The sequence below is a fragment of the Desmodus rotundus genome, chromosome 12 (assembly GCF_022682495.2).
Source record: "Desmodus rotundus isolate HL8 chromosome 12, HLdesRot8A.1, whole genome shotgun sequence".
Taxonomy (NCBI): Eukaryota; Metazoa; Chordata; class Mammalia; order Chiroptera; family Phyllostomidae; genus Desmodus; species Desmodus rotundus.
This window is the reverse complement of record NC_071398.1, coordinates 73986836-74011758: the sequence shown is the minus strand read 5'-3', so window position 1 is coordinate 74011758 and position 24923 is coordinate 73986836. Positions and strand designations below refer to the sequence as shown.

At 37.6% G+C, this 24923-nt stretch overlaps 1 protein-coding gene across 1 annotated transcript; it reads left to right on the top strand.

Annotated features, from left to right (window-relative positions):
• Positions 1-880: 880 nt before the first annotated feature.
• On the top strand, positions 881-2005 carry LOC112315864 (glyceraldehyde-3-phosphate dehydrogenase-like). Its single transcript, XM_024572562.3, is given in 3 exon segments — positions 881-1631; positions 1634-1847; positions 1849-2005. Coding segments are annotated over 3 exon segments (996 nt in total). The 5' UTR covers positions 881-946; the 3' UTR covers positions 1946-2005.
• The last annotated feature ends 22918 nt before the right edge of the window (positions 2006-24923 follow it).

Genomic DNA, 24923 nt, shown 5'->3' with positions numbered 1-24923 from the left:
TGGCCCATACTCCAGGCATGTGCCCTGACTGGGAACTGAACCAGAGACCCCCTTGGTTCGCAGGCTGGCACTCAGTCCACTGACCCAAACCAGCCAGGGCTTAATTCTACCACACTTTTAAAGAAGGAACAAACAAACAAAACAAACAAACAAAAACACCAGTTCCTCACAAAAGTCTTACAGAAAACTGAAGAGGACAGAGTATTTTCTTGTTCTAGGAAGCCAATTGTTTATTTCTCCACACTAACAGACTATGAAAGAAAAGGCGAGATCTCAACACTTGCATGCAAAAACATTGACAAAATATAGCATCCATTTCTGATAAACTCTCAACAAATTAGGAATCGCCATTTATGAAAAGCCTACATTGAACATCATGTTTTATATTGAAAGATTGAATGGTTTCCCTGTACAATCATGAAGAAGGCGATGATGTTCACCATTGTACTGAATGTTCTAACCAGAGCAATGAGGCAAGAAAAAAAATAGCAAGCCAAAAAAGTAATAGTAAATGGATTTACCCTCCTGCCTGTGACAACTGAAAAATTAGACTAAATATATGAAACAATGGTTTTCAAGACCTTGGACACTGGGCAACTAAGTATAGCAATGATTGATTAATGGGAAACAAATACATCCTATCTGAAAATAGTTGCCAGGGTGAAAGGAGGTGGAACCAAATGTCAGGGAGTCCAGATATCTCCCTGAGTTAAAGAGGGAACTGGATTACTGGGAGGCCAAAGCAGCAAGAATTCTCAAGACAAACCATCAAATAGGAGAGAGGTGCATGGAGAATACTCTGGGATTACAGTTTCCATTTTTCAGTTGAACACATGCAACTAGAGAAAAAGAAAGAAATCAAAACCTGGAATTAGGCTCTCTGCCCCTCCAGTTCAACAGACAGCTGCGTCTTCCTGCGCAGTGCCAGCCTCAATCCTGAGACACGATGGTGAAGATCGGAGTGAACGGATTGGGCCGTATTGGGCGCCTGGTCACCAGGGCTGCCTTTTACTCTGGCAAAGTGGACGTTGTTGCCATCAATGACCCTTTCATTGACCTCAACTACATGGTCTACATGTTCCAGTATGATTCTACTCACGGCAAGTTCAAAGGCACAGTCAAGGCTGAGAACGGGAAGCTTGTCATCAATGGGAAATCCATCTCCATCTTCCAGGAGCGAGATCCCACCAACATCAAATGGGGTGATGATGGTGCTGAATATGTCATGGAGTCCATTGGTGTCTTCACCACCATGGAGAAGGCTGGGGCTCACTTGAAGGGTGGAGCCAAGAGGGTCATCATCTCTGCCCCTTCTGCGGATGCCCCCATGTTTGTGATGGGTGTGAACCATGACAAGTATGACAACTCCATGAAGATTGTCAGCAATGCCTCCTGCACCACCAACTGCTTGGCCCCCCTGGCCAAGGTCATCCATGACAACTTTGGCATCGTGGAGGGACTCATGACCACAGTCCACGCCATCACTGCCACCCAGAAGATCATGGGTGGGCCCTCTGGCAAGCTGTGGAGTGATGGCCGAGGGGCTGCCCAGAACATCATCCCTGCTTCCACTGATGCTGCCAAGGCTGTGGGCAAGGTCATCCCTGAGCTAAATGGGAAGCTCACTGGCATGCCTTTCGTGTCCCCACCCCCAACGTGTCAGTTGTGGATCTGACCTGCCGCCTGGAGAAAACTGCCAAATACGATGACATCAAGAAGGTAGTGAAGCAGGCATCAGAGGGCCCCCTCAAGGGCATCCTGGGCTATACTGAGGACCAGGTCGTCTCCTGTGACTTTAACAGTGACACCCACTCCTCCACCTTTGATGCTAGAACTGGCATTGCCCTCTGACCACTTTGTCAAGCTCATTTCCTGGTATGACAATGAATTCGGCTACAGCAACAAGGTGGTGGACCTTGTGGTCCACATGGCCTCCAAGGAGTAAGAGCCCCATAGACCACCAGCCCCAGCGACAGGAAGAGAGACCCTCAGCTCCTGGGGAGTCCTTACCCCAAACCGATCCCCCAACACACTGAGAATATCCTAACCTCCAGTTTCCATCCTAGACCCCCTGACGAGGGGAGGGGCTTAGGGAGCCCTGCCTTGTCATACACCATCAATAAAGTTCACTGCACCCCCCCCCAAAAAAAACCCAAAAAACAAAAAACAAAACCTGGAATTAAGTGAAAAAAAGTGCAGCCAGTCTTTTCAGTGTCTAATTAACTTAATTAGGAAGACTGTGCCTGTCTGATTTTACTATTTACCATCTGTGGAGGCCAAACTCTGTGAAGTTACATGTTAATTTGCAAATTTCTGTCCAGTAGAAAAGATAACCCCAAAGGTTGTGGTTTGTTTGTCCTGAAACTCATTTACCAGTTTGTTATGTAACCTAGAAATCTTAATCTAGCATTACTTTTTAAAAATAATATATTTATTTATTCACAGTTCCTTCAATAGTTTTGGAACCAGCTTTATCATCTACCTGTTTCCACCACCAATGAATTAATAAATTGTTGACGTGGCTTTGTTCTATTACATGTGTGAAAACCGTGTTTTACACTTTTTGAATACTTTACTTTGATATAATTCCACTGAGGTGCCCAAGTGGGCACTTCTACCAGAGCTAATTAACGAGTGCTAGAAGTGCTCCTCATGGACTATTTAAGCCCATGCGTACCTTGGCACATGTCCTCTCTGCCCCAGCTGCCCATCTCTGCCCCTCCTACTATTCTGGATGAATGTTTCTTCTTTAATTCCTTGGTTGTTGGACTTCCATACATTTAGATTTTTTGTCAGTTCTGGTTGTTTTTTGTTTTTAAATTTGTCATTGTCCGTCTTTTGGTTATGCAAGGTGGCAAAGTATGTCTACCTAGGCCTCCAACTTGGGTGGATCAGAGTATTCAGGTAAATCAGAGTATTCTGATGATGTAAGATAAGAATTAAATTATTTTTTCTTTTAGAAAATAGAGAAAGCTTTTCAGAGAAAGTGGTATTTTCTATACATAGAACTGTAATTAAGAACACAGACTCTGCAATCACTCTATTAGCTGTGTCACTTGAGCATGTTACTTAAGTGCCCTGTACTCGTTTCCTCATTAATATGAGTTAATAAAGGTAAAGCACTTAGAAGACATATAGTAAGTACTGAAAGTGGTAGCTATTATTATTGAAGGACAAGTACAATTCCATCAGGCATAGTAGAAACCATGGAAAGGGGTAATTGTTTGTGGAAAAAGTATGGAATGAGAGAAAGACAAGGTTAAGAATGTAATAAGAGGCAGGCAGAAGAGCCAGTGAAAGAAACTGTAAGAGAGATAGAGGAATGAGTTACAGTTTTATCCATATTAAACGAGCAAAGAATAGTTGTGGTGGCATAAGTAACTCAATGTGTTAACATCCATCATTTGTACAGTTGACCTTTAAATACCACTGGAGTTAAGGGTGCTGACCCATGCCTTATAGTAAAAAATCCACCTATGTCTTAAGTTGGCCCTCCACATAAACTCTTCCCAACTACAGATGGAAAATGCTGTTTTTCATCCAGTTGGTTCAATGTACAGATGCAAAACCCAGGGATATAGAAGGCCGACTGTGTATTTATTGAAAAATTTGCATGTAAGCCAACCTGCGCAATTCAAACCACTGTTGTTCAAGGATCAACTCTATAATACTTTGCAGTTTCCAAAGAATTGTCAGTATAGTATACTATTTTATACCTTTATTGTATATCTATATTTTTCTCCTGTGGGTTGCCTTGTCATATTTTTATTGATTTTGTTTTTCTCTATTTGTAGAAGTTTTTTTTATTTTAGATAGTTCCTCCTGATTGGATAGTTATCTTTTAATTTTATTTATGGTATCTTTTACTATACAGAATTTTAAAATTTTACATAGTTAAATCTAACATTCTTTTCTTATTAGATTATACATTCTATGACATACTTGGGATAAAAATATTTTCATGTTTTTTCTTCTAGCACTGTATGGTTTTAGTTTTATAATTATAATTTTTTCTTTTATTTTTTTTTTATTGTTATGCAATTACAGTTGTATGCCTTTTCTCCCCATCCCTCTACCCCACCCCAGGTGAACCCACCTCCCTCCCCCCTCTCCACCCTCCCCCTTGGTTTTGTCCATGTGTCCTTTATAGTAGTTCCTGTAATACCCTCTTCCCACTATCCCCGCCCCCACCCCCCACCCCCGCCCTGGCTATTGTTAGATTGTTCTTAACTTCAATGTCTCTGGTTATATTTTGTTTGCTTTTTTCTTCTATTGCTTATGTTCCAGTTAAAGGTGAGATCATATGGTACTTGTCCCTCACTTCCTGGCTTATTTCACTTAGCATAATGCTCTCCAGTTTCATCCATGCTGTTGCAAAGGGTATAAGCTCCTTCTTTCTCTCTGCTGCGTAGAATTCCATTGTGTAAATATACCATAGTTTTTGGATCCACTCGTTTGCTGATGGGCACTTCGGTTGCTTCCAGTACTTGGCTATTGTAAATTGTGCTGCTATGAACATTGGGGTGCACAGATTCTTTTGGATTGGTGTTTCAGTGTTCTTAGGGTATAATCCCAGCAGCGGAATTACTGGGTCAAAGGGCAGTTCCATTTTTAGTTTTCTGAGGAAATTCCATATTGTTTTCCACAGTGGCCTCACCAGTCTGCATTCCCACCAACAGTGCACAAGGGTTCCCTTTTCTCCACATCCTCTCCAACATTTGTTTGTGGATTTGTTTATGTTGGCCATTCTGACTGGTGTGAGATGATACCTCATTGTGGTTTTAATTTGCATCTCTCTGATGGCTAGTGATGCTGAGCATCTTTTCATATGTCTCTGGGCCCTCTGTATGTCTTCCTTGGAGAAGTGTCTGTTCAAGTCCTTTGCCCATTTTTTAATTGGGTTGTTTGTCTTCCTGGAGTGGAGTCGTGTGAGTTCTTTATATATTTTGGAGATCAGGCCCTTGTCTGAGGTATCGTTGGCAAATATGTTTTCCCATACTGTTGGTACTCTTTGTAATTTGGTGCTGTTTTCTTTAGCCATGCAGAAGCTTTTTATTCTGATGAGGTCCCATTTGTTTATTCTTTCCTTTATGTCCCTTGCTTTAGGGGATGTGTCTGTGAGGATGTTGCTGCGTGGAATGTCTGAGATTTTCCTGCCAATGTTTTCCTCAAGGACTTTTATGGTGTTACGGCTTATATTTAAGTCTTTTATCCATCTTGAGTTTATTTTCGTGTATGGCGTAAGTTGGTGATCGAGTTTCATTTTTTTGCACGTAGCTGTCCAGATCTCCCAACACCATCTGTTGAAGAGGCTGTTTTTGCTCCATTTTATGCTCCTGCCTCCTTTGTCAAATATTAATTGATCGTATAGACTTGAGTTTATTTCTGGGCTCTCTATTCTGTTCCATTGGTCTATGTGCCTGTTTTTATGCCAGTACCAGGCTGTTTTGATTACAGTGGCCTTGTAATACAGTTTGATATCAGGTATTGTGATCCCTCCTGCTTTGTTTTTCTTTCTCAAAATTGCTGCAGCTATTCGAGGTCGTTTATGGTTCCATATGAATTTCTGCAATGTTTGTTCTATATCTGTGAAATATGTCATGGGTACTCTAATAGGGATTGCATTGAATCTATAAATTGCTTTGGGTAGTATGGCCATTTTGATAATGTTGATTCTTCCAATCCATGAACATGGTACATGCTTCCATTTGTTTGTATCTTCCTTAATTTCTTTCTTCAGTGTTGTGTAGTTTTCTGAGTACAGGTCTTTTACCTCCTTGGTTAGGTTTATTCCTAGGTACTTTATTTTTCTTGTTGCTATATCGAATGGGATTTTTTTCCTGATTTCTGTTTCTGCAGTTTCGTTGCTGGTGTACAGGAATGCCTTTGATTTCTGGGTATTGACTCTGTATCCAGCTGTTTTGCCAAATTCATTTATTAGGTCGAGTAGTTTTTGAGTGGAGTCTATAGGGTTTTCCATGTACACTATCATGTCGTCTGCAAACAGTGACAGTTTCATTTCCTCCTTTCCAATTTGGATGCCTTTTATTGCTTTTTCTTGTCTGATTGCTGTGGCTAGGACTTCCAATACTATGTTGAATAGGAGTGGTGAGAGAGGGCATCCTTGTCTAGTTCCTGATCTTAGTGGGAAAGCTCTAAGTTTTTGTCCATTGAGTGTGATGTTGGCTGTAGGTCTCTCATATATGGCCTTAATTATGTTGAGGACTGCTCCCTTTATTCCCACTTTGCTGAGTGTTTTTATCATAAATGGGTGCTGTATCTTATCGAACGCTTTTTCCGCATCTATTGATATGATCATGTGATTTTTGTCTTTGCTGTTGTTGATGTGATGTATTATGTTTATTGATTTGCGAATATTGTACCATCCTTGCATCGCTGGGATGAATCCCACTTGGTCATGGTGGATGATCTTTTTAATATATTGCTGGATGCGGTTTGCTAATATTTTGTTGAGAATTTTAGCGTCTATGTTCATCAGCGATATTGGCCTGAAGTTTTCTTTCTTCGTTGTGTCTTTATCTGGTTTTGGGATTAGGATGATGTTGGCTTCATAAAAAGAGTTTGGGAGTCTTCCATTAGTTTGGATTTTTTCGAATAGTCTGTGAAGGATAGGGGTTAGTTCTTCCTTAAATGCTTTGTAGAAATCTCCTGTGAAACCATCTGGTCCAGGGCTTTTGTGTGATGGGAGTTTCTTGATGACTTCTTCAATTTCCTTTGCTGATATTGGTCTGTTCAGGTTTTCTGCTTCTTCTTCATTCAGTTTTGGAAGATTATATTTTTCTAGAAATGTGTCCATTTCATCTAGGTTTTCAAATTTCTTAGCATACAGGTCTTCATAGTAATTTCTTACGATCCTTTGTATTTCTGTGGTATCAGTTGTAATCTCTCCACTTTCATTTCTAATTCTGTTTATTTGGATCCTCTCTCTTTTTTTCTTGATGAGCCTACTTAAAGGCTTGTCGATTTTGTTTATCTTTTCAAAGAACCAGCTCCTGGATTCATTGATCCTTACAATTGTGCTTTTAGTCTCTATGTCATTTAGTTCTGCTCTGATCTTGGTTATTTCCTTCCTTCTGCTTGCTCTGGGCTGTCTTTGTTGTTGTTCCTCCAGTTCTTGTAGGCGTAGGGTTAGGTTGTTTGTGTGAACTGTTTCTAACTTCTTAAGGTAGGCCTGTATTGCTATGAACTTCCCTCTCAGGACTGCCTTTGCTGTGTCCCATAGGTTTTGGGTTGTTGTGAGTTCGTTTTCATTTGTTTCCAGGAAGTTTTTGATTTCTTCCCTAATCTCATTCTTGACCCATTCATTGTTTAATAGCATGCTATTCAGTCTCCATGCTTTTGAGTGTTTTGGGTTTTTACCCTTGGGGTTGGTTTCTAGTTTCAGACCCTTGTGGTCAGAGAAGATGCTTGATATGATTTCAATTTTCTTGAATTTGTTGAGGCTTGCTTTGTGTCCTATCATGTGGTCTATCTTTGAAAAAGTTCCATGGACACTTGAAAAGAACGTGTATTTTGCTTCTTTGGGATGAAAAGCTCTGTATATATCAGTTAAGTCCATTTCCTCTAAGGTATTGTTAAGTGACACAATATCTTTGTTGATCTTTTGTTTGGAAGACCTGTCCATTTTTGATAGTGGGGTGTTAAAATCCCCTACTATAATTGTGTTGCTGTCAATATCTTTCTTGAAATCCTCCAAGATTTTCTTTATGTATTTGGGTGCTCCTATGTTGGGTGCATATATATTTACAATGTTTATGTCTTCTTGGTGGATTCTTCCTTTGAGTATTATGAAGTGACCTTCTGGGTCTCTCTTTATGGCCCTTCTTTGGAAGTCTATTTTGTCAGATATGAGTATTGCTACCCCTGCTTTTTTTTCCTGTCCATTTGCTTGGAAGATTTGTTTCCAGCCCTTCACTTTCAGTCTGTGTAAGTCTTTTGTCCTGAGATGGGTTTCTTGTAGGCAGCATATGTGTGGGTCATGTTTTCTTATCCATTCAGCTGTTCTATGTCTTTTGATTGGAGCATTTAATCCATTTACGTTTAAGGTTATTATCGATAGGTAGTTATTCATTGCCATTATTTCCTACCTGTGTTCCTCTGTCTTTCTCTTTTCCTTCCTTTCCTTAAAGCAGTCCCTTTAGCATCTCTTGCAGAGCTGGTTTGGTGGAGCTGTATTCTTTTAGACTTCTTTTGTCTGGGAAACTCTTTATTTGGTCTTCTATCTTGATTGAGAGCCTTGCTGGGTAAAGTAGTCTTGGTTGCAGGCCTCTGGTTCTCAGTACTTGGAATATTTTTTGCCATTCTCTTCTGGCTTGGAGCGTTTCCATTGAGAAGTCAGTTGCTAACCTTATTGGGGCTCCCTTGTATGTTACTTCCTTTTTCTCCCTTGCTGCCTTTAAGATCCTCTCTTTGTCTTGGAAATTTGCCATTTTAATTATGATGTGTCTTGCAGTGGGTCTCTTTGGGTTCCTCTTGTTTGGGACTCTCTGTGATTCCTGGATTTGGGTGACTTTTTCTCTTCTCAGATTAGGGAAATTTTCCATCATTACTTTTTCAAACAGGTTTTCTATCCCTTGCTCTTCTTCTTCTCCTTCTGGTATTCCTATTATACGGATATTGTTACGTTTCATGTTGTCCTGCATTTCCCTTATTGCCTCTTCATTCTTTCTGAGCCTCTTTTCCTTTTCTTGCTCCTTCTGGGTGTTTTTTTCTACTTTGTCCTCCAGCTCGCTGATCCGATCCTCTGCTTCGTCAAGTCTGCTTTTAATTCCTTCTACTGTGTTCTTCAATTCAGAAATTGTATTCTTCATTTCCTCTTGGCTCTTGTTGATATTTTCTATTTCCTTTTTCATGTTGATATAGTTTGCAGTGAGTTCATTGTAGTTTCCTTGTAGTTTCTGGTAGTTCTCTTTGAGCTCAGAGAGCTCAGTGAGTTTCCTGATGACCATTGCTTTGAACTCAGTATCTGATAGTTGACTTGCCTCTTTTTCGGTTAGTATTCTTTCTGAGACTTCCTCCTTTCCTTTCATTTGGGAATTGTTTCTTTGTCTTCCCATTGTTTGTGAGGCTCTTCTTGTTGGCCTCTGCGTCTTAAATTGCTTTGTTCTGACTCCCTGGATTTATGATATGAACTTCTATGGTAGAATGCCAATGGGATTCGGTGGTGCTGTCTCCTTACTCTCCTGTGCTCACTGGTCTTGAGCTGACGTTTATGTGTTTAACACGGTCTAACTCTAGTCTTTTCAGCACTCCAGGTTTTGTTGTCTCACCTGTGGGAAAAAGAGAAAGGGGGGGCAAAAGAAAAGAAAAAAAAAACACACACACACACACAAAACAAACCAAAACAAAGATGGGAAGGAGGGAAAAAGGAAATAGGAAAGGAGGAAAGGAAGGAAGGAGGGAAGAAGGAATAAAGAAAGATCGGAGGCAAGATAAGAAGGAATTTTAGCAAAAATTAAAACATAGAAATAGATAAAAGAAGGCAGGAAGAAGACATAAAAATGGTAAAGGATGGGAGGAAGAAGGAATGAAAAAAAAGAAAAAAAGAGAGAGGAAGAAGGAATTCAGGGGGAAAGGAAAAAAAAGAAAAAGGATAAAAAAAAAAAATCTTCTGTTGGCTTTAAACCGGTCAGGTTATTTCTGCTGGTGTCCTGTCTGTGCAACGGGAGGGGGTGGTTGGAAGGATTGGTTTCACTTTTCTCTCTTCCTGGGTCACACTCTTCGCTGTTTTGTAGGTGTGGTCCCTGGCAGTCAATCAGTCCGTTGATCAGCCAATCCAGCTGCTTTGGCTTGTGACGCGTGCGTGCGCAGCAGGGGAATCCAGCCGCTTTGGGTCTGTGACGTTATTTTGTGCCCTGAGCGCGCAGCCGGCGGACCAATAGAGCCGCCAGGGCTTGGAACGCTGGCGCGCAGGTGGCGGATTCAGCCGCCTTGGGGTTAGGACACTCGCCAGCAGCTTTGTATTTGGAAAACAGGCACCCAGCCGGCCCTGTGCTTGGTGAGCGCGCGCAGCCCGCTGAGCCACAGGCTCTGTGCTTGGGGGCCCGATCCAGCCGCCCTGGGCTTGAGTCTCTCGGGCGGGCGGGGCCGCCCTGGGACTGAATCACGCGGCACTGGGTTCCGAGGTTTGGGGCCTGTGGGTGGAGCAGCTAGTCTCTGCTCCAAATTATCTCGGAGGTTTCAGGTGTGGGCGCCCCTCCGGGGTTTCAAGTGTGGGTCCCGTTCGCTAATCTGCTCGCGCGCGCGACCGGACCTCAGGTGAGCGTAGCAGTCCAGGGGTGGAGGGGGAGGGGCGCCAGGGGCCTCAGCTACTACCGAGAGTTCTCTAATTAGCCCCTGAGTGTCTCTATTTTCTTTTTCTTTTTGAGAAATTCCTCCTTTTCAAGCCCCCCTGGTCTAATCAAGCACCTGGCTGCTCACAGCGCAGCCTGGCCCTCTCCCAAGACTCCTGCAGGAGCCCCTGCGCCAGGGCTGGCGCTTCTGCCGCCCTTGTACCGCGCGGTCCTGGGTCCCGTGGACCTTATTGTCCTAGAGCACTCTTCTTACCGTCAGATCTTTCAGTGTCCTCTATCTTTGGTCTCTGATCTTCGTATATGCTGGAATACTGTTGGCTGTTCGCTCTGCTCCTCAGATCAGCTAGGTATTTCCCTGGCGTTGAGGGGAAGTGGACTCCGCTCCCACCTATGTTGCCGCCATCTTGTGAATTCCTATAATTATAATTTTTAATCCCCCTGAAATATATTTTAGTGAGGTGAGCGTGTGTTGATTTTATTTGGGATATTTCATCTATGTTTATAAGTGAAATTAGTTCATCAATTTTCTTTGTTATACTTCTCCTGTCATGTTTTGATATCATAGTTATACTGGATTTACAAAATGAGTTAGAGAATTTACTCTTTTTTTTTGTATGCTTCAGAATAGTTTAACTTTGGCACTATTCCTTGAATGTTGCTAGAACTTCCTGGTAAAACCATCATAGTCTGGAGTTTGTTAGAAGATTTGAAGCTACTATACTATTTCTTTAATGATGATAACATAATGTAAATATTTTATTTATCTTTTTGAGTCATTTTTGGTTCAGTTATATTTTCTGGACTTTGTCCATTTCATCTAACTTTTTAAACTTGTTGACCTTAAATTATTTGCTATATTTTAAAGTCTGCAGCATTTGTAGTTACAGCCCATGCCACTCACGACGTCTTTGGTGTCGCTGCTCTTTTTCCCTGATCAACTTCATCAGCAATTTGTCACTTTCATTAGCCATTTTGACTATATTATGTGTTTACGTTACATTTCATAGATTTCCATTCTTTATAATTTTCTTCTTTACATTCTCTTTGAGTTTATTTTGCTCTACTTTTCCCAACTTCTTAAGATAAATGTTTAACTACTAATTGTTAATCTGTTGTCTTGCCTTTAATGAACATTTAAAGCTGTAAGGTTTCTTCTAAGTAATTCTGTAGCTGTATACCACAAGTTTTGATATATAATCTTTATATGGTTATATTAAAAAATATTTTTAAATTATGATACTTTTACTCATGAGGTTTTCATAAGTGTTTTTGTTAATTTCCATTCTTTTAATTGTGATGTGAACAATGTGTTTTATGTGTTTTTCTAGTAAATAGCATATAGTTACCTTTTTAAAAGAATCCAGTCTAGCAATCTCTGAATTTTAGCTATATTTCTAGTCCACTTACATTTTTACAGTTACTGGAGTTACTACAGTTATAATTAGGATTTTGTTTCTTATCATTGTGTGGTTTCTTTTTGTGCTATCTTATGTTTGGTTTTTTGTTCCCAGAATTTCTTCTTTTATTGAGTTTGGGCTTTTTTCTCATTCTAGTTTTTACTCCTGGTCTTTGAGATTTATATAAAGTTTGCTCTTGCTGTACAACAATCTCTCTCTCCTCTCCAGAAACAAACAACAACAAAAACAACTCAGTGGCTTAAAATAACCATTTGTTTGGCTCACAATGTCTGAACCATCTGGACCATGCTTCTGGTCCACATCAGCTTGGTGGATCTCTGCATCTGTGACCATTTGGCAGGTTGGTTGGCAGTTGACAATCTAGGGTGATCCATTAATATGTCTAGTGATTGGCAGGCTGTTGGCCAGAGTAATAGGGGTGACTATTGACTGGGCCACATGTCTCTTGTCACCAATCTGTTTTGCTTAGACTTCTTTCTGTAGCAGCTTGACGTTTTTTTTCATTACTTTGCTTGCTTTTTATTTGCTAATGTCTGAAGCAAATCACATAGCTAATCCAGATTTAAGGAGTAGAGAAATAGACTTCACCTCTTTGAGACAGGAAGAGTCTGTGGCTATTTCACAACCTATTGTAACTGAACAAACAGAGGGTTGGCTGCCTCCCACAGCAAAAGTCAAACTTGTGAGACAGGTACTGATGCAAAAGGAAAGAGGTTTTTTTCAGATGCCATGTGACTTGGGAGAATGGTGGACTACTGTCTCAAAGACCATCTTCCCTTCCTGATCAAGTCGATTCTTATAGGGCTAGGAAGGGGAGAGTTTTTTTTTTCCCCTATCCAATTATCTTGCTAGCTCTTGGTGTGCTCAGGCCCTATCCATTCATCTTCCTATCTTTTAGCATGCTCTGTATAAGAACCTGCCCCTAATACCATCTTGGTGAATAGGAGAGACTCCTTGGCTCTCTGACTGCCTACAGTAACATTATGACAAGTATATACCATCTATTTTTATGTTTTTAGAAATTAACCTAGAAATGTTTACATGCATGCCTAATTTCTCATAGTATAAATTGAATCATCTAGCCATGATAGAAAACTAGTACTGGATCTGCCCCTTCCTTACATATACCACAAACCACTAGAAAACTGGAAAAAACATATGAAATAACTTTTCCAACATTGACCAATAGGCAGCAAAGTATTTTGATCCCTGAAAGAATAGAAACAAACAAGCTGAGTTCTGTGATCATCCTGGCTTTCAGTTGGGAGGCACTTGCTGGACCACGACATAGGGAGAAAGAGCCCCATCAGAGTGCAATGAATCTGTTGAGTTGAGGAAACAGAAATTAGGATTTGGAGAAGCTGAGGCAGTTGGAATTGTAGAGTACCAGAGAAGAGGTAGCTACATAGAGAAAGATTTCTAGAAATCTGCACTGTTTTGTTGTTGTTGTGTTTTTTGTTTTTCCTGAATACCAATATGTGCATTTAAAAAGCTTGGCAAAGAACTACTGAGGGGCAATAAGGTAAAAATTTCAGATAATATGCATAGAGTTGGGAGACATTCGAATTCCAACCAGACAGAAAGGAGAGAACTTTTAAACAGCTGGGACATTCAGTAGAGACTGCAGAAAGGTCAAGTCTTACTAGTAGGACTAAACCAGTCTCTGAGTAATGGCTACTGCAGACCAATTCTAACAATGCTTAAAAACAAATCTTGAAAGGATCAAGGAAATCCTCAAGTAATTTAACTGCCACCTAAAAGAAAATTCAACACTATTTAAAAGAAGGCAACAAAATACATTGCTCAACAGCAAAATATCACTGTTTCCAGTATTCAACTAAAAAATATTAGTATGACAGTTAGCAGGAAAATGTGACCCCTGACCAGGAAAAAAAATTGTCAATAGAAACGATCAACAAGGTGGTGGAGAAAAGGGAACCCTCACGCGCTATTGGTGGGAATGCAGAATGGTGCAGCCACTGTGGAAAGCAGTATGAAGTTATCTCAAAAAATTAAAAATTGAACTGCTTTATGACTCAGCAATTCCACTTCTAGGAATATATCAGAAGAAACCCAAAACACTAATTCAAAAGAATATATGCACCCCTATGTTCTTTACAGCATTATTTACAATTGTCAAGATTTGGAAGGAGCCCAAGTGCCCATCAGTAAATGAGTGGATAAAAAAGCTGTGGTACACTTACAGAATGGAATACTACTCTGTCATAAAAAAGAGGAAATCTTGCCTTTTGCTACAGCATGGATGGGCCTGGAGAAAATTATGCTAAATGAAATCAGCCCATCAGAACACAAGTACCATATGATTTCACTTATATGGAATCTAATTAGCAAAATAAACTACCAAAAATTAGAAACAGGCTTATAGATAGAGAACATATTGAAAGCTATCAGAGGGGAGGGAGATTATGGGACTGGGTGCAAAAGGTGAAGAGACTAAGAAAAAAACCTCATAAACACAGGCAATGATAACAATAATATGGTGATTACCAGAGAGAAAGGCAGGTAGGGAAGGTAGAAAAAGATATACAGGGAGAAATGGTGATGGAAGGAGACTTGACTTGGGGTGGTGAACACACAATACAATACACAGATAATGTGTTATAGAATTATACACCTGAAACCTGTATAATTTCATTAACCAATGTCACTTCAATACATTTAATTAAAAAGACAAAAAATTTCATTAGAGGGGACTTTTTGTTCAAGATGGTGAATAGAGCACACAGTTTATTTTTTAATTTATTGATTTTAGCCCTGGCTGGTGTAGATTAGTGGATTGAGTGCTGGCCTGTGAACCAAGTTTGCAGGTTTGGTTCTCAGTCAGAGCACATGCCTGGGTTGTGGGCCAGGTTCCCCATTTGGGGGTGTGTGTGAGGCAACCAATTGATGTATCTCACAAATTGATCTTTCTCTCCCTCTCTTTCTCCTTCCCTTCCCCTTGCTCTAAGAATTAAATAAATAAAATCTTTAAAAAATAACATTGACTTTAGAGAGAGAGAGAAGATTGGAGAGAAAGAGAAAAACATCGAAACATGATTTGTTGTTCCACCTACTCAAGCAGTCGTTGGTTGATTCTTGTATGTGTCCTGACCAGGGATCGAACCTCAACCCTGGTATATTGGGACAACACTCTAACCAGTTGAGCTACAGTGTAGCTCAGAGCTACACTTTTCACCTATTCTCTCTTCTAGACCTCTGCTTTTTTTCCTTTATATTCTGATATATTTCTGAATCTCATACAGAGAACCAAAAACCCCAACCAAACAAAAAAGAAACAGGTCAAGAAATGACAGAGATGATGGGATTTACTAATCTTAAATATACACAAAATTCATAAAATTTTAAATATACTCCAGGATTTAAGGAAAATAATATAAAGATAGAAATGAAAAATTTATAGTGAATTAGAATCTTTAACTTCCTCTTCAATGATACAAAAGAACTTTAAACATCTCAACTCCAATTACTCCCTTCTAATTTTATATGCTAATGTTATTATGTATTTTAATTTTATCTTGTCTTTCTTAATTTCATAAGGCGTTATTACTATTACTATTATTATTATTATTATACTTTTATGTGGCCCGTGTTTGTTTGAATTTACTTATGTATTTATCATTTCGTTCTTCATTATTGTCTTTCATCTTAAACCACTTACCTGCTGTGATCTCTTTCTTTCTGCCTGAAGTACATGTTTTAGAATTTCCTTTCATGAAGATCTGTGGTGGCAAACTATGCATTTGTTTGAAAAATATCTTTATTTAGCCTTTATTTTTAAAAGATATTTTCATCGGTCACAGAATTTCAGGTTGACAGTTACTGCTTTCAGCACATTAAACACTTTCAAAATATTACTTAATTAACATCTTGCTTTACTTGTTACTGTCGATGAGCCTCCTGTCATTCTAATTATGACACGTGTGACGGTAATTTCTTTTTTTAATGGTTGCTTCAAATGTCTTTTTTTCTTTCCTTTGTCCTGTAGTTTCACTGTAGTAGGTCTCTGGGTGTAACTCTCTTTTTAATTATTCTGTTTGGGACTCATTTTATTTTTTACATCTGTGAATTGAATTCTTCTTCTTATTATTCTTTTTTTATTCCAGTATATTGTTAGCCATTATTTCTTCAGTTATTTACCCCATTTTTTTTCCTCTCCTCATTCTGGAACTTTAAATACTCATTTGGTAGATCCTTGCACTATATCCTCTGTTATCTTTTTCATATTTATCATCTTTTCCTCTTCATTCTGTGTAATTTTTTCAAACCTATCTTCCAGTCCACGATATTTGGCTACGTCTAAAGACATACAGAAAATTTAAACCTATCCAGAAAATTTTCAATTTATATATTACTTTTTTAAGAAGTTCTTTATTGTTTCTTTTCAGATATGTTGGCTTTTAACCATATTTTCACTCCTCTTTTTTATTTCAGAAATATATTAAATATACTTTTCTTTTCTCCATTTGGTGTCTGGCAATTTCAACATCTGATGTGTTTGCAATTCTGATTTTTCTGTTTTTCTGCTGGCTCTTGCTAATGGTGCTCTGTTTTCTGGTGGTTTTATGATTTGTTTTTTGTTGTGTTGCGTTGTTGTTTTACTATGAACTGGTATTTAAAACATTTTCTTTGGGAAGACTTTAAGGCCTGGGATGAAGATGAGTTCCTCCAAAGGGATTTGCTTTATCTTCCTTTGGGCACCTGAGGGCCTCATTGTACTAGGACTACTTTATATTTAAATATAGGCTTTACATTTTTTTTAAGTATCCAAGTTGTATGTGTTTGGGCTGCAAACTTTCATTAAAGCTAGCTTGTGGTTACAGATTTTTAGGGAATATAAATTCTTCTTGTTCCCACCACAGCACCAAGGTTTGAGATGTGCAGTTTTTCTTGTAGACCCCTGGTGATGATAGGTATAGTGGGGAAATGGATGATTTCCAATTCATCTCACACTGAGAGTGTAGTACTTTGGGGACTCAGCTTTAAGAGGGTGGAGGAGAATCTTCTTCTAGATTTTCTAGTTTAGATGCTCTTGGGCTTTGATTTCTAATTTGCATGCTGCACAATGCTATCAAAATTGAACCAATAAGCTCTTCCAGTTTTGGTAGATATCTCCTACATTCCACTTCAAACTCGCTTTATCATATTTTTTAATTCAAAGTATACATTTTTTCACATTTTAACATCTCTGAAATCAGTATGCATCTTAAATTGATGGCATCCTACAGTCACTGTCAGCCAGGGTCAGGCATAAAACTGATGTATTGTTTATGTGTGAATACCTATCAAAGTAAAGCATCGAAATTTGCAGGATGAACATCAGTGGCTTGGAAGAAAATCTTGAGGCTGATAATGGAGCATTTGTTTAATCTCTAGAAATCAAATGCCTGTGGAGTAGGGCTATCCTGATAGTGAATCAGACATATTCAGCAATATTCCTGAAATATGAGTCAAAAGTATGGAGTAGGTTAGTACTCCATAATTGCAAAGTCGGGTCAGAGCCCGGAGTCAATGGTTTTTCATTCTTTTAAGGATTATTTTGTGAAAAAATACACCACCAATATTCTTTTTTAAGTATATTTTATTGATTATGCTATTACGGTTTGCCCAATTTTCCCCCTTTACCCTCCTCCACTCTGCGCCCCCAACCTTCCAGCATTCTCCCCACTTAGTTCATGTCCATGGGTTGTACATATAAGTTCTTTGAATTCTTTGTTTCCTATACAATTTTTTACCTCTTCTCGTCTATTTTATGCCTACCAATTATGCTTCTTCTTCTCTGTACCTTCCCCCACTATTCCTCACCTCTCCCTCCCCACTGAAAACCCTCCATGTGATGTCCATTTCTCTGATTCTGTTCTAATTGTTTTCTTAGTTTTTGTTTTCTTTGTTTTTCTTTATTTTTTAGGTTCCGTAGTTGATAGTTGTGATTTTGTTGTCATTTTGCTGTTCATATTTTTTATCTTCTTTTTCTTATATAAATCCCTCTAACATTTCATATAATAAGGGTTTGGTGATAATGAACCCCTTTAACTTGACATTATCTGGGAAGCACTTTATCTGCCTTTCCATTCTAAATGAAAGCTTTGCTGGGTAGAGTCATCTTGAATATAGGTCCTTGCCTTTCATGACTTTGAATATATCTTTTCAGCCCCTTCTTGCCTGCCAGTTTTCTTTTGAGGAATCAGCTGGCAGTCTTATGGGAACTCCTTTGTAGGTGACTGCCTCCTTTTCTCTTGCTGCTTTTAAGATTCTCTCTTTATTTTTAATCTTGGGTAACTTAATGATGATGTGCCTTGGTGTGTGCGTCCTTGAGTCCAACTTCTTTGGGACTCTCTGAGCTTCCTGGACTTCCTGGAAGTCTATTTCCTTTGCCAGATTGGGGAAGTTCTCCTTCATTATTTGTTCAAATAAGTTTTCAATTTCTTGCTACTCTTCTCCTTCTGGCACACCTACAATTCAGATATTGGAATGTTTCAAGTTATCCCAGAGGTTTCTAAGTCTCTCTTCATTTTTCTGAATTCTGGTTTCTTCATTCTGCTCCAGTTGGATATTTATTTCTTCCTCTTGTTCCAAATCGTTAATTCGAGTCCTGGTTTCCTTCCTGTCACTGTTGGTTCCCTGAATATTTTGCTTTATTTCATTTTGGGTATCTTTCATTTGTTCTTTCATTTTTTGGCCAAGTTCAATCAGTTCTGTGAGATTACCTGGGCTTTATTCTCCATCAGATAGACTGGCTATCTCCTCATTGCTTAGCTCTCTTTCTGAAGTTTTCCTCTGTTCTTTCATTTGGGCCATATTTCTTTGTTTGGGGCCCCTGTTAAATTGTAAGGGGGCGGGGCCTTAGGTATTCACCAGGGCAGGGCAACCCTCCTTGCTGCGCTGCAGTGCTGCCTATTGGGGAGGGGCCAGAAGGGGAACAATGCAGGTCTTCCTGCTTGGCTCTAGCCCCCCTTTCCAATGGACTGTCCTGTGATACTGGGAGTTTCTCCCACCATGCCAACCCCCCTCCCTGCCATAGTCCATAGTCCGCTCTGAGTCTCAGTTTTCCATTCAGTCAGCGCCTCGCCCCAGGTTCTTCTGTCCACCACCTTAGTGGTCTGGTTGTTCTGATTGACTCTTTCTTTAATCCCTTGGTCGGAGTTCCATGCAGTTTGATTTTCTGGCACTTCTGGTTGTTTACTGGTTTTAGATTGGTTGTTATCCTCCTTTTGGTTGTGCATGGAAGTGGAGGGTTTCTACCTATGCCTCCATCTTGGCCGGAACTGTCACCAATATTCTTGAAGGCACAGAACATTGGGTGGAAGAGTAAGATTAAATGAGAGGAAGTTTTTGGCATATCTCAAGTGAGTTTTTTCACTTATATTTTACTGTTTATGTATACCCCCAAATAATGTGATGAACATAGATTACTAAGTCTGAAAGATCACCTTCAGTAAGTACAAAATAAGAGTTTTACATTGCAAGAAAGCATTATGTCATAGTTTGATGGTATCTTTTTCAACCAACAATGCCTTAGAATACATGTAGTACATTAAATTATATTTTCTTTCTTGTCAGCTTCTGAGTACATTTGAGACTTAAAATATCCAGTAAGTTTAGTTGATTTTAGCAGGTGTTTTAGTCCTCTGGTGCCTAGTCTTATATACTACCAGAAATGTAAGTTTTGCATTACTTTTATAATCAGAAAACATATTATTTCCAAAAAAAATTGTTTAGAGAGATAAAGAGAACTATAGTAAAAGAAAGGTTGTTTAGGATAAGAAAAAATTAGAATGTTTGTTTATTACTTACCTCCTTGTTTCTCATATTCTGTATATATTTTCACTCTTATTGATTAGATTTGCATGAAGCTTGCAATACTCAATGTGTGCATACTCAAATTGTTTTTATTTTCTAATTAAGTTTGTTTTGGTCTTAGTTATTTCCATTCTTCTGTTTACTTTTAAGGATTTTGTTGTTGCTTTTTACATAACCTTTTGTCTTTCTCAAGAAATATGATATTTTAAACTATACATTTTCCTCTAGATATGGCTTTGACTTTATCACAAGATTTAGGTAGGTTGGCATTTTCTCTATTTTTTAAAAAATATGTAACCAATAATAATTAGTCATATTTTCCATAAACTTTTATAGCCTACAAAGCTTTCTCTTTTCACATTTTCTATTTCTTTTTCTTCAAGTTCTAATGTGTGGATACTTGTTTATTTCACAGGTAATTGGGAACTATTTATAAGAATACACTTATGCCATTAATGTTTAATTGTAAACAGAAAATATATCCCATAAAATATTTTCCTTTATTGACTTTAGTGAGATTTTTCTCCATAACCTACTATGTTCAATTTCTATACACAAACATGTGTAGTTATTATTTGTAGAATATAAACCTGGAATAATGTTCTGTGAATTATGAATTCACAACATGAATTGTGTTGCTTAGATCCTCTGTGTCTTATTTATTATCTGCTTAGTCTATCATTGGCATTAGGGGATTAAAATCTCCCACTATATTTGTATTTTTTTCATTTTCTCCTTACAGTCCTATTAATATACATTATATATTCAGTTGTCATGTTGGTCTATAACAATTCCTTATTATATTTTCATATTACCTTTTATTGCATACAACAATTCTACCTGTGTTAAGTGCTTTTTTTGCCCTAAGTTCTACTTTATCTAACGTTACTATTGCTATCACTGCTTTCCCTTTTTTTCAGTTTAGTTTATCTTTGCTCATTCTGGGATTTTTAGCCTTTCTAGGACTTTGGCTTTTAAGGATCTATATTAATAACTTATTATGTAATTGATTTTTAAATAACTTATACTTTTTTGCCTTCTAGTAGCAGGATTTAGATTCTTTAGAATAATTTTAATTGCTATCCTTTTTTTTACTTTCCATTTTATGCTTCTGTGAAACTGAATAAGGGAAACCTCATTTAAAATGGAGTGAAGAGGCTACAAGGAGGAGATCTCCTGTGCTACTGTCAACGTCAATTACACACCCACCAGGGAGAGACCACCTTGCATTCCCAAAAAGACATGTCTCTATTTTACTATCCCAGAAGGAGGAAGGAAGATTTTCTCCTAGCTCAGCAACACGCCCAACCCATAAAAACCATTGTAGCTCAGCCAGTGAGAAGCCATCACTACCCTGAATTCTCTAGTTTCTCCAGTGGAATTTGACTCAAACAATCCCCTCTCAACTTCCCCCTTTTTTCACGTAAAGTAAGATCTCTCTTCTTTGTTTGCTGGACTTGCCTATGGTTTTTTGCTATAGCATACATGTCCCTAACTGCAATTCCTTGCTATTTCTGAATAAATTGAAGTTGCTGGTGAAAATACCTGGCTGTTTCATTTTTAAGGTTAACACTTCCTAACTTATTTTTCTTTAGTTCTACCTATTCTATGGATTTCACTTTATTTCTTTATTTCTTTTTGTCTTTTAAATCAATTTAGAGGAAAAGTTAGCATTTTAACAAACATTTATTATCTTACCAAATTCCTGAAAGTCAGGAATCTGGGAGTAGTTTAGCTGGGCAGTTCTTTTTATTTTTATTTTATTTTATTTTTTACTTTTAATATATGTTATTGAGAATGCTCTTAAAAGCTTTCAGCTGATTGAATCTGGCCCACCCAGATAATCTAGGATAATCTCCACTTAAAAGGAACTGACTATGAACCTTAGTCATGTCTACAAAATACCTTCAAAACAATACCTAATTTAGTGTTTGATTGAATAACTGTGGGTTATAGCCCAGTCAAGTTGACAAAGCACATCACTTTTCTTCAAAATCAGTTTTCTTCAAATAATAACTTACAGAGACTTTGGTGCTCTTGAAGACACCAAATATACAAGGCATATACCTCGTGTTTTTTATTAACACTTTTCCAAACTAATGTTGTTTTCCCAGTCCATTTAATTACAGATAAAACTTACATTTGAGATAAATGTCTTTTTCTCTGATTTTTTGGTTTTGTTTCAATGGCAAAATATAAAGGCATTCAATTTGCATACAGGTCACTTTTTTTTTTTCATATTGGAAGGTTTAGAGTTACTACATTTTTTTACCAGTAATTTTAATTTATTTTTCTAAACCTCTGGTCCTGGGCTCTGCTTGTTAATTTTGGTTTCCTCCATGAGCTCTCTTTGTATCCAATCTCAGTTCTTTTTTCCAGGTGAAAATATATTCTTTTATACATTTATTGATCCCACCTGTGCCCAATTTTCTGTATTCTTTAAAACTTCTGTTATTCAAAGGTTTGTTCTATCTTTCTTTTTCATGCTCTTTTAAAATCTATTTATACTTTTTCTTTCCTAGCATGTTTCTCTAAATTATTTTTTATTTCAGAGTGTGTTTTTTCCTGCTGGGTCCATTTTCTTTCTGTTTAATACAATTATCTTACCTGGTAATGTGATAATCCTGACTAGATGTTGCTTAGTAAATACATATAAGAATTCTCTAGACTTGATGTTCCCTTGAATTTTCAGGAATTAATTTTCAGCTCTCCTTTAAATTTTTATGGTTCTTAATGGTTCATCCATTTCAATGGTTGCATTAACTAGGAGTTAATCTGGTATTGTCATTTTTCTAGACCTTGTGTTACTTTTATATGTATGTCTAAATGCCCTGGGTTTAATTTCTTGAGTCTTCCTGTTGCTGTTGAGAATTTTCTTTGTCTCAGTGATTTGTTTTTTAGAAACATGGGGAATATGGGAGGTGTAGAGTCTGAGGCAGTTAGTCTTTACCATCTTGGAAGTCCTGAGGTGTGTGCTTTTCATTGATTTTGTTTGCGTGCTTTTGTCTTGTTTTTAAATATTAAGACAGAGTGTTTAGAATAGCAGGCCAAGATTCAAGAGAATTCCAATTCAGTCACGGCTACTCTCCTAAATACCCTATGTGACATTGGCTAGTTCTCTCACTTTTATGAGCATTAATTTCCCCATCTACAAAGTGTGGAAAACAAACAAACCTGTCCTTACCTTTTAGGGGTACCAGGAAAAAACTGTAAAGATTTATGAGAAAGCCCCCGAAAAGTCATGCCTTTTAGCAAAAAGCAGGCTGAAGATAGGGCATAGAAAGGGGAAAGAACTAGCAGAAAGTTGGAAACAAGTGAAGGAAATCTCTCATTCATTCCGCATTTGTTCATCACATGTCTACATGCTGGGCACTCTGTTAGTTATATTATATAAGCTGTTTTAGCTAATCTTCACAACTTTGTGAGCTGGGTTTACTTTTTTCTTATTTGCAGTAAGGGAACCAACTCAGGACGAATTCAAATAATCCTAGCTCTGTACCTTTTGAACTGTGTGACTTGAGTAAAGTCACTCTACTCAGAAGAGACCAAGTTAGAATCAGAACTCAAATCTTTGAATAACAGGACATCTTCCTCTCCACTATACCATGTTGCTTCACTGTGATGAAGGAATAGCAGCAACCTGGGGCATTGAGTAGGACATGGGATGCAGATGTTGCTTTCATTCCCTCCTTTTTGCCCCCTTCTTCCCTCCTTTCCTTCCTTCCTTCACCTTAAATTACAAACTATTACAGGCAAACAGGAAAGTATAGTGACTAACTTAAAACAATATATCCATCAACCAGCTGGTCAAATCTTAATCTTTGGCTGTGTTTGCCTCAGATTTTCTTATTTAAAGAAATTAAACATTACTGTACATATATAGTTGAACTCACTTTGTACCCTCTCTCTTTCTCTCCAGTGGTGCTCACTGGGTTAGTATATATCATTTTCATGCATGCCTTTATACATTTACTATATACTATAATATATGCTAGTGTTTTGCCCATTTTTAAACTTTATTTAAATGTTGTCACACTATAGATATCATTCTGCAAATTGCTTTTTCCATTCAAGATTATTTTTTATAATTATCCATGTTAGTTATGTAACTGTAGTACATTCACTTTAACTATTGAATATTTTTCTTATTGAATGAATATGCCTCAATTTTTATTTATTTAGTTACCTGTTGACAGACATTTAGATTATTACCAATTTTCAGTGTTACATTAATGCTGCAATGAATATTCTTGTATATTTCTCATTGTACATCCATATAAGAACTCTCCAGGAATAGTTTTTGAGTCATATGTAATATGCATTTTCAACTTATTAGTTAATGTTAACAAGTCACTACTCAAAGTGGTTGTATCAATTTACCTTGTACCAGCAGTGTATAAGTTTCTAGTTCTTTACATCCCCATCAATACTTACTTTTGTAGACTTTAAAATGTTTTTTGTTTTGATGAATATGAATGAAATCTGTTATTGTTTGCATTTCTTTTATTAGTAAGAAATTTAGTTTCTTTCTTGTGTGTATTGGTCACTTGAGTTTTCTCTTTTATGAATTGCTTGTTCATATTTTTGCCCATTTTTATTGAGTTATTTTTCATTTTCTTATTGTGTTTAGGGGTTCTTAATATTCTAAATATTAACTCTTTGTCAATGATATTTATTTCAGTTATATTCTCCTATCTTGTGGCTTGTTTTTTATTTTATTTATGGGGTCTCTTGTTTTATGGAAGTTTTAAACTATAATACTATCAAAATAATTAGTCTTTTTGCTTAAGATTTATATCCAATGTCATAAAAAAATTCTCCAACTTTTAAAAAAATATTAAAATTTTGCATTTTGTATTTAGGTCTTTGATCTATCTGGAGTTTTCTTTTTCATGTAGTATAAAATAGGGATCCATTATAATTTTTCAATTATAAATTATTAATTGTTCTAATATTATTTTTTCACTATTCCATTTTTTTGCTACAAAATTTATAAAGCTACCTTGATCATATTTGTATGTGTCTGTGCCTCACTCTCTATTCTGATTTAATGGCAGTCTTGAAAATCCTATATTATTATTATGGTGTTCAATATCGTCTCTTTATTGTAAGTTTTTTTTTTACATCCCCATGATTTATTTATTTTATAACTGGAAGTTTGTACTTTTTGATCCCCTTCACTCATTTTATTCCCTCTCCAACTTCCCACATCCGGCAACCCCCTATAAGTCTTGACATGTGGGAGAATAAGTACCTGTACCTTGTTCTTCTTTATAATTGTCCTGGCTCTTCTTGTCCTTTAATCTTTCATGTGAAGTATAGTTTCTAAAAAACAAGTTTATTGGGATTTTGTTTGGAATTTCATTGAATTTTT